Source organism: Pteropus medius, unplaced genomic scaffold (genome assembly GCF_902729225.1).
Source record: "Pteropus medius unplaced genomic scaffold, Ma_sr-lr_union100, whole genome shotgun sequence".
NCBI classification, from domain to species: Eukaryota; Metazoa; Chordata; class Mammalia; order Chiroptera; family Pteropodidae; genus Pteropus; species Pteropus medius.
Genome location: NW_024351543.1, coordinates 5,425,203 through 5,438,628, shown reverse-complemented (window position 1 = coordinate 5,438,628; position 13,426 = coordinate 5,425,203). Strand labels below are relative to the sequence as shown.

The 13,426-nt window shown below is 49.8% G+C and overlaps 1 protein-coding gene across 2 annotated transcripts in view; it reads right to left on the bottom strand.

Annotated features, from left to right (window-relative positions):
* The window catches only part of NR1I2 (nuclear receptor subfamily 1 group I member 2), a 29,150-nt gene that overhangs the window by 3,226 nt on the left and 12,498 nt on the right, over nt 1–13,426 (bottom strand). The window contains exons 2-7 of one of the 2 annotated variants that reach the window (XM_039843104.1): nt 9,818–10,034; nt 6,629–6,762; nt 5,094–5,281; nt 3,924–4,198; nt 459–601; nt 144–260 (exon numbers count right to left, since the gene is read on the bottom strand). In XM_039843104.1, coding sequence (XP_039699038.1) covers nt 144–260; nt 459–601; nt 3,924–4,198; nt 5,094–5,281; nt 6,629–6,762; nt 9,818–9,981 — 1,021 coding nt within the window. In that variant the 5' untranslated portion in view covers nt 9,982–10,034. Of the gene's footprint in view, nt 1–143; nt 261–458; nt 602–3,923; nt 4,199–5,093; nt 5,282–6,628; nt 6,763–9,817; nt 10,035–13,426 lie in introns of those variants that run through there. The other variant, XM_039843105.1, reaches the window with a different exon arrangement.

Below are 13,426 nucleotides of genomic sequence, written 5' to 3'. Positions count from 1 at the left end.
CAGTAAGTGGGGGTCAAAGCCATCAGCTGGGACCTTCCCTGGGGAAGGCAGAGGAGGGCCTGCTGCCTCCTGCAGCTAAATCTGAGGGGGCGTGAGCAAGCCTGGGAAGGGGCGAGGCCAAGCAGGATACGTGGGGTCCTCACCTGGGGAGAAAAGGGAGATGGCCTGCATCAGTACATATTCCTCCTTGTGCAGCTGCAGCTTCTTCAGCATGTAGTGGAATTTCAGCACAGGCTCCAGTAGAAGCTGCTGGAAGTCACCTGTGGGTGGGTGCAGGAAGAAGGGCAGACTTGTCAAGAAGTGGACCTAAAAGCCAGATTTCCCTCATCAAGGCCTTTCTTCCTATCGTCCAGTCTTCTGCCCTACACATCATGGTGTGGCTCCTCTCCTTCCCCACTCCCCACCCCCAAGTTGTGTTTCTCTCCCTCTGCCAGGGCAGGCAGGCAGCTCTCGGTCACCTTCAGGGTCTTCCAGGCAGTAGGACAGCCGACCACACTCCCAGGTCCCGGTCTCTGCATTGAACACCATGTTGAACCTCAGCTGGCATAGCTCAAACGTGGCCCCCTTCAGCAGGGAGATCTGGTCCTCGATGGGCAAGTCTCTGGAAGCAAGCATGGGAGCAGAGGTCAGCTTCCCAGGAAGCCACCACAGGCCAGCACCCCTCCCCCAATCCAGAAATCAGGGGAGAGGGAAGGAAGAAGCAGCATGGGGAGGGAAGAGGTAGGATGGGCTCCTACTGTGAGGACTGTTGCAGTTGCTTTTGATTGCCTCCGATCTCGCCCCCTCCCAATCCAGTCAAGCACATTACTTCTCCCTGCCACCTTCCTCCAGTCTCCTTCTACCTTCGGGGACTCCCCTGCCAATGGAGCTTGTCAGCCAGGTCCCTTACAGCCCGGCCCCATCTCCTCTAACTCCCGGCACAGCCACTGACCCACAGCCGGTGCCGCAGCTCCTGGTCCCTAGCCTCACACTTTTTCCTCACTTGGAATGGTCGCCCCTTTAGCGTCGCTGGAGTAAATCATGTTAGTCCTCAGGCCAGCCTGTCTTTGTGCCTCCTACAGGTCTTCCCAGAGTGCAGAGTCCTACTACTGCTGCTGCTCTTCAGCATGAGTTCCGTGCAGAGCGGGTACTTGTTTCCTGTGGTCCATTTTGGATTTCGTATGTTTGCTGCTTCTCTCCAGGCAGCAAACTTCTCCCAGTGATACGGGCCCTCACTTGCAAAATTCTTGATCTTTTTAGTAAACTTAGTTAAGTCTTTTCTTCCCCACTTTCTTCGGAGAAAGACCCTTTCCCTGAAACTTAGATCATTATCTTGAAACTGCTGACTCAGGTCCTCTGGCTATTTATAAGGATCATTGAAACTCAAGATTCTCCTTTGCCCATTATGAGGCAGGAATGGCTTTAGGCCAGAACAGGGCCCTGAGAGTCCCAGAAGGGAGGGGACTTTAATCCAAGTTTTTTCTTTCTTTTACGAAATATATTAACCAAACCTGTTTTCTTTTACCCACTAGATATATGATTCAAGTAACAAGTTTGTATCTTCGTTTTTCCTTGTCTAGAGACAGAGGCGGCACTTCGGGGGGATAACCAGGACCCTGTCCTAAGGCAAGTGAGGGACAGAGCTCCATGAAACCCCAGTAGGCAGGGACGAGGACCCTCCTCAGCAGGAAGCAGATACCGAAGAAGAGACCTCCCGTCCCTTGACATCCATACTAATGAAAAGGGGGGTCATGGCTCTTAGAAAAGGGTTAGGCAGGAGAGTTAGATAGGGGGTTTCAGGACCACCTGCAAAGATGCTGGGGTCATCCTATCCTAGAAGGGGTCCGCCCTAGTCTGCCCATAATTAAGCAAGCCAGAAGGCATTTGGGGGCTAAAAGTAACACAAGTGAGGAGATAATTGGGTACTAGTTTCAGCCAGTCACTCACACCTGTGCAGTGAAGACCCAACGACCTGCAACTCACCTGAGCCTCGTTATACCATCATTATAATATGATGCACATGCTCGGAAGTTCATTAATAGCATTATAACCAACTGAATTCTGGGAACAAACATGCGCAGAAAGCAAATGATGAATCACTGGGTCCTGTCAATCTTAGTTGTCAATCAAGGAAGCCCACTTCTCTAAGAAAAATAACCACCCACAGCAAATAGGGATAAAAACCCCCAAGGCTGTTCCCAGGCCTTTGAGCCACACTTCTCTTGCTCAGGCCCGCTTCCGCGTCTGAAAGGGTATCTTCGCTTCTAAGAAAGCTTTTCTTTTCTGCTGTGTTTTGGCGTCTGGCTCAATTCTTTATTTGAGACATCAAGAACCTGGACAATGCATCGAGAGAGGAACCCCAGTCTCCGGTAACACCAGCACTGAGCACAGGCCTAGCCACAGTAGCTGCCTCTAAGATCATGATTAGATTGACGCTCCTCCTAACCTGAGAGGCCTCTCCTCCTGGCTTTGCTCTCCTTGGAAATTCAGTCCCTTGTTTTCCTCAAACTCCCCTTTTTTAGATCCATGATATTGAGATACGAATGCCATGAAATTGACCTTATCTTCTTGTCTCCCCAGTGTCTAGCCCAGGACCTGAGAGGTAGTGGCTCTGAACTCTGTAATCTGTGCTTTCAGATCCGGCCTCTCTGATTCACTGCAACCCTATGCAAGTCTTTTAACCTCGGTGAACCTCAGTTTTCTATTTGTAGAATGAAGGTGATAGTAATGTCTGCTTCCTGTGTGGTCATCCTCAAAACTGCGGCCACGAGAAGCAGTGAGTGACCTCCTACCCTGGTGTTAAATTTTGGGTCATCAGACGTCAGTAGGGATGACCCAGGTCCCCATGGGTAAGTAGGCCCCTCTCCCCGCTCCCTGGACCTAATTTGCCACAATCTGAATTCTACTTCAGCCTATGGTCACTCTCACCCCATTACATAAGTCCTGTGGGCCCTTGGAATATAACCTGCTCTCTGCCTGTTGATAAAATCAGGGGCTCTGTGTGTGTGTGTGTGTGTGTGTGTGTGTGTGTGTGTGTGTGTGAGAGAGAGAGAGAGAGAGAGAGACAGATAGAGAGAGAGAGGAGGGAGGGGATAGGGAGGAGGGAGAGAGAGAGACTGAGGGAGAGAGACTGAGGGAGAGAGACTGAGGGAGAGAGACTGAGATTGAGAGATTGAGATTGAGAGATTGAGATTGAGAGATTGAGATTCAGCTCCACCTGACCAAGCCTGGCAAGGCCAGGTGGCCAAACCCAGGACAGATATGCCCAGTGCCACACTGCCATCTCCAGCCCTGGGAGGCTACATATCATGGGTCTGTGTTTTGCCATCACACCCTGCGTTCTAGGGTTTCTCTCACTAACCTGTTGTCTCCAGGCCTTGCTCTGGGCAGTCCCAACCCTTTGATTTCAGGACCGCCCTTCCTCATGGCCTTCTCAGCCTTCTCCTGGTAGCTGACTCCTGGAGACTCAGCATCTGTTCCTGTCTCTCTCCTCCCTCTGGACTTCCTTCCCTTTCCTTCCAATTCCTTCTTTACTCTGGAACTATCAATCTGTGATTCCTGCCCTTTTGAGGGGGAAATGGGGAAGAGAATTACTGTCTGAATGTCCATCGTGTGTGAGCTGGATGCTTTTCAGATGTTTTCTTATTTCATGTGACAGCCTTGCAATGCAGGCATTAATAGCTCCCTTCCAGTGGATGAGGAGGCTGAGCCCAGTCAGGTTCAATGGCAGGCCCACAGTCCCAAAGCTAAGGAGCAATGCAGCAATGGCTTCATTCCCCAACAGCGCCAGGTGCCTGGCGGGCAGGGGGATGTGGTCAGAAGTAAAGGAGGGTTTTAGGGTACCGACAGCCACCAACTTCAGAGAGATCTACTCCAGACCCTTTGAACCTGCTGGTCATTTTCTGCTCCTTTCCACACCCATCCACCCAGCCCCTGTGTCTCACCTGAAGTGGGAGATGACTTTGGCAAAGTTGATGATGCCTTTGAACATGTAGGTTGTCATGTCAGCCATGTGCGGCAGCATGGAAAAGATTTCTTTCCCGCCGTTGTCAGCTGGGGGTCTGTAGTTCCAGACACTGCCATCTTCCCCCCGCAGCTGCAGAGAGACCTTCACTGAGCACAGGTCTTTCCTAATCTGGCTCCACTGGGTAGCTTCTTCTCCCAACGGAGTCTGCATAGACTGTGGGATCTCACGGCTACTGCTAAGCACCTCCGGCAGCTGGGACAGAGTGGGAAGTAGAGACAGGAGAGGAGAGAAAGCACGTATTCTCCCAAACAGGTTCCCACACAGGCCCCAGATGGGCACACAGCCACAGCTACAGCCTGAGAGGATACACAAGTGCACGTGCGCGCGCACGCACACACACACAGCACTCACTTCTCTCTGCTCTTCTATCAGGTAGTGCACTTTCTGTATCTGTAAACTGATGGTCCCTCACATCCCTGTCTGGTCAGACATGGGTTTGCTCGCTGCCCCAGGGGAAGGTGAAGGAGCCTCCACCCATGGGTGTGTCCCAAGCATCCCTGACCTTGTGCTTGGGATAATCAGAGAGAAGGGTCTGGGAGCTACAGATGGAAAGAACAGACTTCTGGGGCCACTGACTACCAGTCCTCCGAACTGAGCAGGTCACCTGAGATACTGTGATGAGCTCGGAGGGGATGGAGGGCACGGGGTCACGCGCGGCTGACAGTGCTGAGATCATTGATGTTTCTTGGATCCATTCGCTTCGTCATACCCCCCAGAGGCCCTGACACTGTCCTCATAGAGCCCTAAACGCCAGCAGCCCTGGGGCATTTCCCCTTCAGGAACTCCATTTATGGCTTTGACCCAATTCCTACCTATTGTGGAAGGAGAGAGCAAAATTCTCAAACCTGGGCATGTGTCAGAATCACCTGGCATGGGGAGGTCTCGCCAAAACATAGATGCTGGGCCGACCCTCAGAGTTTCTGATTTGGAGGTCTGGAGTGATGTAAGAATTTGCATTTCTAACAAGTTCCCAGGTGCTGCTGCTGCTGCTGCTGGTCCAGGGACCATGCTTTGAGGACCCCGGGGGAATGAGATTGGGATTTTAGGGAGCTAGCATATTTGCTGAGCCAACTCTAAAGCTTCATACCCGGAAATCCTTGAAATGGGAGAAGGTGGTGTCAAAGGTTTTCATCTGAGCGTCCATCAGCTCCCTGATCATCGTCCGCTGCTCTTCAGTCAGACTCCTGGCTCCTGGCGGCTGCATCCTAATGCGCTCTCTCCTCTTCCTCCTGATCAAGGCCCGCCTCTGCTCCACGGCTGCATCAGACATGATCACTGCACAGACAGCCAGGAGCAGGCTCAGCTTTGAGGAGCTGGGCCACCCTTCTTAAACCCCCCATAAGGGGAGTGCTGGTGACAAGAAACTCGCCCTTCTCCAGACTCACGAGGACTGTGGGCCCCTCTGGAGAAACACTTGGGTAAAGACAGAGGGGCGACATGCAGCTGGCACGCCGCCTGAGGCTGTGGGATTCGTGACAACTTTGTGCAACAGAGGGAAGAGCTCGAGCTTCAGAATCAAAAGGTGCTAGATTTGAGCAACAGTTTTGCCACTACCTAGCGGTGACCTTGAACAAACTCCTTAACCTCTCCAGGAGCATTCAGTTGTCTTCTTTGTAATCTGGAGTGACAGTGCTCAGCTCCTACTGCTGTTACAATGAGGCATTGCATGGAAACTGCCTAATATAGTTCCTGCCTATATTATAACAACAAGGCTCCTCAGAGTCCTCCAAGGTCTCTTGGTCTCCTAGCCCCTGGAAAGCTGGGGCTACTGCTTAGCTAGAAGTAATCGGCCCAGCCACTTCTTATGTAGCCTACAGCTTCAGCGCCTCCCATGGATTTCTGGAGCCTATTTTTGTGTGCAGAGTGAAGCTGTGGGGATCCTTGGTGGGGAAGAGCCGGGATAGCTGGTGAAGGCCTCGCTCTCAGCTGGTCTGCAGAGAAGGCGCTCTGCCCACATGCCCAGAGAACTTGTCCCCTGAAAGAGGCTGCCCACTCCGATCGATGGAGAAAAATATGCACTGGAAGCTTCCAGTCTTTTCCTGATGAGCTTTAATCTTTGAGTGACCTGGGAGCACAATTATACCAAAGCTTGACAGGTAGAATGAGAGCATCCTATGTCATCTGTCTGCAAACGGGTCCTCTGCAGGACACCAGGCCTGGGACAGCCAATGGGCACTAGCCGCTGGAAGATTGGGGGTCATATCGCACCATGTGTCTCTGGCTTTCCTCTCCCGAATCCACCTCCTCCAATATGGCTAAAGCACATGAAGACAATTATGAAAGGGACAAAAAGAATCACTCAAGAGCAACTGAGGGGAAAGGGACGTAACCCTGGCCAGAGACACCCACCACACCCAGAGCAGAAGAAAAGATTCCCTCTACCTGTCTGATCCCCCTGGACAGGCCATGGTGGTGCCAGCCGATGGCCTGCAAGCTCTGCTCCATGTGCCTGCCTGTTGCACAGTGGCGACAAGCTGCCACGCAGACCTGTGCACGCGGGCACACACTCACGGTGTACATCTGCACACGTGCAAAGGCACATTCCCACGGCCCATTCCTACTGAGCTCCAGGCTCACAGTGCACCTGGCCCCACACCCGCCTGGGCGCACCCCGCTGCTCACTCTCCTTCTTCATGCCACTCTCCAGGCACTTGCGCAAGCGGCAGGCCTGGCACTGCCGCCGGGTCTTCTGGGTGATCTCACAGTTGCCCTTCCGGAAGGGGCACCTCAGCCGGATGTTGCACTTCATGGCCCTCCTGTGGGAGAGCAAAGAGCAAAAGGTAGGCCATGGGGAACAGGCCAGGGGTCTGCAGGCCACACCTCTCCCTCCCAATCTGGGAACAATAGCCACACCCTTCGTGGGCCCTCGTGGGCCCTGCCTTTGCCTCTGTGTTGGGTCAGGTTCATAGGAAAGGTACACAGGGTTGGGGGGTGGTGGTGGAACTAACTCTTCAAGCTACCAAATGGTGTGGGCTTCCCTTGTGGCCTCGGAGTGGCTGGAACAGAGGGGAGGGAGGAAAGCTTTCCTGCAACATTCACACTGTGTTTGTGCTTTCAGTAGGCCCCTCCAGCAAGGCTGCAGCTCAAGGCCCCAGGCCCAGCTGCTTCCCCACGTCCCTGTCCCCATCCCCCTACCTCTCTGTCCTTGTTCCTGGACAATGCTGGAGAGGACCAGGGCTATGGTTCCGTGGAGGTGGCCTCTTCCTGGACTCCTCCTCCTCAGAAGAGGCAGCCGAGGAAACCCTACCCCGGGAGTGTAGGAAACATAAGAAGCCCCCTCCCTTCCCCAGCCCTCGCTCTAGACTGGGGAGCCAGGGGCAGCTGGAGGAACAGGTAACTAAGGGGAGGCTTTCTATCTCACTGGCCAGTGGCTTCCCTGTGGGAAAAGTGGCTTCTCCTGATTGGCCTGGTGTGGCAAAGAGGTTCAAAGCCCTGTAATAGTGGAGTGTGTGGGCACTGCAGTCACATGCCCTTGCATGGCTGTGCAAGTAGGGAGACGATAGGCTCAATGCCTTTTAGATACCCCAGCACAACCACTCCCTCCTCCTACAGCCCAGGCATCCTGAACTTCTCGAGAAAGACCCAGCCGGTGAGGCCCTAACTTTATTTCCCCCTTTCTCATAGCTGAATAGAAAGGAAAAATTCTTCCTTAGCTCTGGCCTCTGGTTCTGGTCCAACAGTATGGAAAATGAAGGGAAGCTGGTTCAGGAACGTGGGGTCAGACAAATGTGGCTGCAGACTGGGTCCTGCAGGCTGAACTGGGAGGCTGAGCCTTTCTCTAGGTGACCAGCAAGCTTGAGCTTGGAGGCCTAGGCCTTGAACCAGTGACCAGCCCAGGGAGCAGGTTCTTCACAGATGCCACTCTCTCCCTTCTGCCTCTCCTCCTGGTCCAGGTAAGAGATCCCTGATCCTACCGTGCATCCACCCAGAAGGGCAGAGGGGGAAGGTGCCCACATTTACTAATGGCATGCTATGGATCAGATGTTCTGCAGAGCTTTGCGAATTTAGTTCTCACAACTCTACAAAATACATCACATCTGTCTGTCTGGCAACAGATGAGGGAACTGAGTCAAAGATAGAGCAATACCTGTCTTCCAGGTAAATGACAAGCTGAAATTTGAATCAATGTCTGTCTGATGCCAGAATGCAAGTTTTTACCATTACAGTGTGCTGCTTCCCTCTGGGAGCCCCAGGACAGCACCAAACGGAAGGAGAGGGCAGAGGACCCCACTCCCTAAGGCAGACAACATAGATGCTGCCGGCAGGATCAGATTTGGCTTAGGTGTTCACCTTCTTCCATGTGGCCATGTTGGCATATGCCCAGCTCAGGGATATCCGGTGGTCTTTGCCAGTTCAGGAGGAGGCTGGGGCCCAGTTCTAGCTGATGTGAGATGACGGGGTCTCCTGGGAAAGCCTTCCTTGCTCTTAAAGAGAGGAAGCGATGGGCTTTCTGCCCCCAGGCCGAACACTGCTGTTACTGCCTGTGGCCCTGGGGGGCAAGCTGAGGTCAGAGCTCTCATGTAGGATGGCAGAAGAGAAAAACGAAAGAACTGAGTTGCTGAACTCAGCAACCCCGAAAAGCCTTCAGATTTCTAGTTATGAGAGCTAACATTTCTTCCTTGCTGGTAAACCCCCTTGAGTGGAGTGTTCTGTCACTTGTGACTGAAGGCAGCCTGACAGTCATCGTGTCTGGCCTCTGCTATAATCCACACAACATGAACACTCATTTTCTGCTGGAACACAGGCCTCTTCAGACCTGTTCTAGGCCCACCTAATCCTGTGAGACCTGAGAATGGCTCGAGCTTGACCATGTCAGACCAAAGCTAGGGTTTCTTCACTGGGCTGGGGGTTGGGGGTGGGGCGTGGGGGAATTGGGACGCAGGACATTGAGCTGCTGCAGTGCCTCCCTGGACTGACCCAGGCCTGGAAGTCCTCCTGTGAATTCTGGCCCCTGCCCCACCCCCGCCCACAACATGCTGACTGGCATTCAATCTTCGGGACTGTAGGGTTGGCCCTGGCTCTAGGGTTCATTTCCATTTGCTTGTCCAGCCGCCAGGAAGAACTCCGCTAAGGTCCAAGTCAGACTGGCCCTCTGGAGAATGCATGAGGGTCCCAAGCATGGCCCCTGAGGCGGACTGCTCTCGGCATACTCGGCCCTCCCTGAGGACAATGGAGAGCCCTGCCTCACACGCTCCTTCCTCCCCACCCCTCCTTTTCTGGTCAGCTTCTCTCCTTTTGGTCTGAGCCCTGCATTGAGCTTTACTCTTCTCTTTCTTCAGCTGGAAAACATAAACCTTTCTGTCTGGGCCTGTCTTGCTGTGAGATGGGACTTTTCAATCCTTCATTTTTCGAACCTCCCTGTTTGCCTGTTTGTAAGTGAGATTGTTTTGTCATAGTCATCCTTTATTTTATGCCATTCTTTATTTAACAGCCACTCCCTAGGATGGATTTGGACATCTGCATTTTTTTTTTTTTAACATTTGCATTTTGAACTTTCAAATTCTTTCCTGTTTTACAAACTTATTTTCTATTTTATTCAAGAACACATGGAGAAACAAAGGGGTATCTTAATGGAAGGAAGCCTTTCTTGGGTAGGAAGACAGAAGATGAAGGATTTCTCTGAGATATAAATGGCTTTCTTGAGACTCATTAGGAGGCCTTTGAATGGGCCACTGGCCCACACTATGAACCTGGGAGACAGGTCAAGCTGAGGCCCTGAGACGGTGTCCAGTGGGCTAATGGCAGAATCCGTTATATGTGACCCAGTGTGTCAGAGGTGGCTGGTGGGTGAAGGTTGACAGGTTACTCTACCTGAAAAAGCCCTTGCATCCTTCACATGACATGACATTGAAGTGATAACCAGTGGCCTTGTCCCCACACACACGGCAGATTTGAGGACTCCCATTTCCCTCCTCTGCATTGACGGTGGGCTTTCCAGGAGCAGTCTGATTCTCCGCAGTACGCAAGGTCAGCATGGCTCCAGCTTTCTTCAGGTCTCACCTCCAAGTTTGCTTCCCAGCCTTTGGGACTAGAAGTAAAACAACCACAGGGAATTTAAAGGGCTGGACAGGAATGGGCTGAGGCATTTTGCCTTTCACATTTGGTTCTGTGGACCCAAGAGCTGACCTATCATGGAAGAAATGAGAGTGGGGTCGGAGTTGTTATAAAGAGAGATGTCACCATGCCATTATATATACAATAATAGGGCCCTGGAGTAAAACCTGTGAACAAGAGCGTGGGGGAGAGAAGTGTAAGAGGAAGAAATGAGAAAGAAAAAGAAGAGGATATCTGGGTTGGATAGCAGAAGTAATTCTTGGACTGAGAACAGGAGGCCATGAACTGGTCAAAGTCTTGAACAGGGAGCAGCCCATGAGACAAGCTACTTATTCAAGATGGTTTCTATGACTGGGGAGACATGGGGGGGATGGCCCCACAGCTGTTTTGTGGCCCAGGCTCCCAGAGAGAGCTGGAAAGGTTGGGCAGAAAGAGGGTTTTCAATTGAGTAACAACCTGATAGAGGGAAAGAAAGAGAGGAGCCAGGTTCATAATGCAGAAAGAAAACAGACGAGGTCCCAGGTAAGCTGGGGTGTGAGTGAATAACCAAAGAACCTGTACTCATTAATAGAGTGTACTCAAGATGCCCACCCAGGCAAATTCCACCTGGAGAGAGGGACTCGCGTTCTACTTGAGATGGGCACTGAGAATGGTGAGTAGAGATGGGGAACTGTCTTATTTGCCACTTGCCAAGGGCCACCACACCACAGATAATATGTCGCCTTTTCTAAAACCAAAGCAAAACTTTTAGTAAAATTGTGACACAAATTTTTATTTCTAATAGATGGCACATGAATGGTGACAGTTTCACTTGTGAGGATGAATTAGAAATTAATCTGTTCCCTGGCCCTGGCCCTCCAGAAATATGAAATAAAAGAGGCTGACTGGAACCTTGAACTGAACAGATGTGTGGTAGAATCTCCCCTGATTTTTCAAATCATAATCTTGATCTCATATAGACTTGCAGACTAAATGTATTCTTTGTGTGTTCACGAAAGACTCAAGCCAATAATTTTGATTTAAAGTGATCTCGGGTTGGCAGTGCTCCCAGACACCCACAGAAGCAGACGCATGCCTCCTCTGAGGAACTCACTTTCCACCAAGGCATAAAGAATCACACAAGTAATTTTCAAGAAATGTGAGCAAAAACTCACAAATCATAAATCAAAGATAAACACAGCACCATGAGCAAGAGCCAGCAAAAGCAACTTACTAAGAATGAGACTCACAAAGACCCCTGAATTATTCAACATGGAATCTGTCTAAATAAATAGTAAAAAGATGTTGAAGATATAAGAGCCAAAACTATAAAATTGACCAAGCGGATCTGAAAAATGAATAAAAATTGACCGTAAAATCTGAATAAACAGCAACTATAAAAAATCGATAATAACAATGTCTTGGGAGTTAGAGAAAGCAAAATACAACTAAAATTGCAACAAGGTACAAGTCAGAAGATGGATGATCACAGTGAAAGTTTCCTAGGTTTCTATATTGTTGAAAAAGAAAAAAAGACAATAAATAACCCAGATTTTTATTAGTAAAGTGTGCTTGTTAAAATTTCTAGGTAACCCCTCAAAGTCTAGAAATAGAATGTATAACTTGAGAGCTAATAGAAAGGAAAAAAATGGAAGGAGAAAAAATATCCAGCTAGAAAGATAAGAAGAAACTGAAAGGGTGAGACAAATACGAAGCACAAGATAAGATGGCGGAAATAGCAAATACATTGATGATTAAATGTAAATACATTAAATGCTCCACGGCAGCTGGGGGAATCTAAGGTTTGAGATTAGTATTTTGGGGGCAGATTTTGATGGAGGTTAACTAGAATTATTGTGATGATTGCTTTGCAATATATACAAATATTGAATCATTACATTATACACCTGAAACTGATATGTTATACATAAATTATACTTCAATAAAAAAGATACATAATTTAAAGGGATGAAGCAGATACTAAAATGGTAACTAATAATTATTGAAACTCACAGTATTCTAGGTCTTTTGCATAATGTAACTCATTTATTCACCATAACAATTATTGTAGCATTTGTCATTTCACTCAACAGACATGTGTTGAGCGTCTATCACACACAGTGTACTCTGTTAGACTGGGTTCTTTTTCAGGTTCTATAAAAGCTGGAAGTCACTGTCTGGGCAGAAATTCAGAGCCTGCGTAAAACCCTCTAAGTGCTCACAGTTACAAAGAATGTTCCAAAATCAAAGGACATCACAGGACAGGAAATTTTTATAGGCAATGTATTGTTTCAGAGTGCACGTTGGAGAAGAACAACCTTTCTTAAGTTCACAGCTTCATTCAGGAGCCATTAGGAATAGCAGAGTCTGGGGCTATGGAGACGGTTGGCAGAAATTCTACACATAAATTATCAGCTTTCGACAGAGGAAGACAATGAGATGGCACTCCCCGAGCAATCGGTATAAATGTCATTCCCTAGAAGGGAAGCAATATGTAGTTACAACATGATGAACGAATCACAGGAGAAGCTTAATAGATGACACACACCAAGAAAATGGAAGAAATATCTCCAAAGGGACAGAGGAGAGACATTTACTGAAACCGTGCCTGATTAGTAAATTCCCCAATTCCGTAATGAGGAGGTACTAGAATTAATGCCAGAATCCCACTCCCTAGTTCAGGTATAACTTCTACTTTGTTTTGTCTAAGTTTTCCATTAAATAAACATACACTGGCACATTCCACAGTCCATTCTCCCAGGTAGAGAACTCTGACAGCTGCTCTCCAGAGGCGGCCGCCAATAAACCTCGCCTCCCAGGATCCCACCCTCGTGCAGTCCCCTCCCATGATGAATCTGGGATGGTCTGTGACTTCTTTTAAGCAATATAATGTGGGGGAGTAACACTGCCTGTTCTGGGCCTGAACCATAAGAAGGCCTGGTAGTTTCTGCTTTTGCCCTTTGGGCAAACCACCACGTGAGAAAGTCTGGCTACCCTGCTGGAGTGACCGTGCAGTGAGGTCATGTGACGAGAGAGAAACCTGAGATGACACAGGTGAGGGGGCCCAGCTGCCCCAGGCTTCCAGCCGTCCCCGTCAAGCTCCGGATATGTGAGTGAGCCCTCTTGGATGTCCCAGCCCAGCTAAGCAACCAACCGATGCCATGTGGAGCAGAAGAACTCCAAGCTGAGCCCTATCAACACACAGAATCATGACAGAAAATAAAATGGTGGTTGATTTAATCCAATAAGTTTTGGGGAGGCTTGTTACATGGCAAGAGATCATAGAAACAGAACCCTTGGAGCTCTGTTAGAAACGGATCTGAACTGGGGTGGGTGGGAGCGCCAGCTAACACCTGGGGGCTCGATCTTATTACACTCTTACATCAG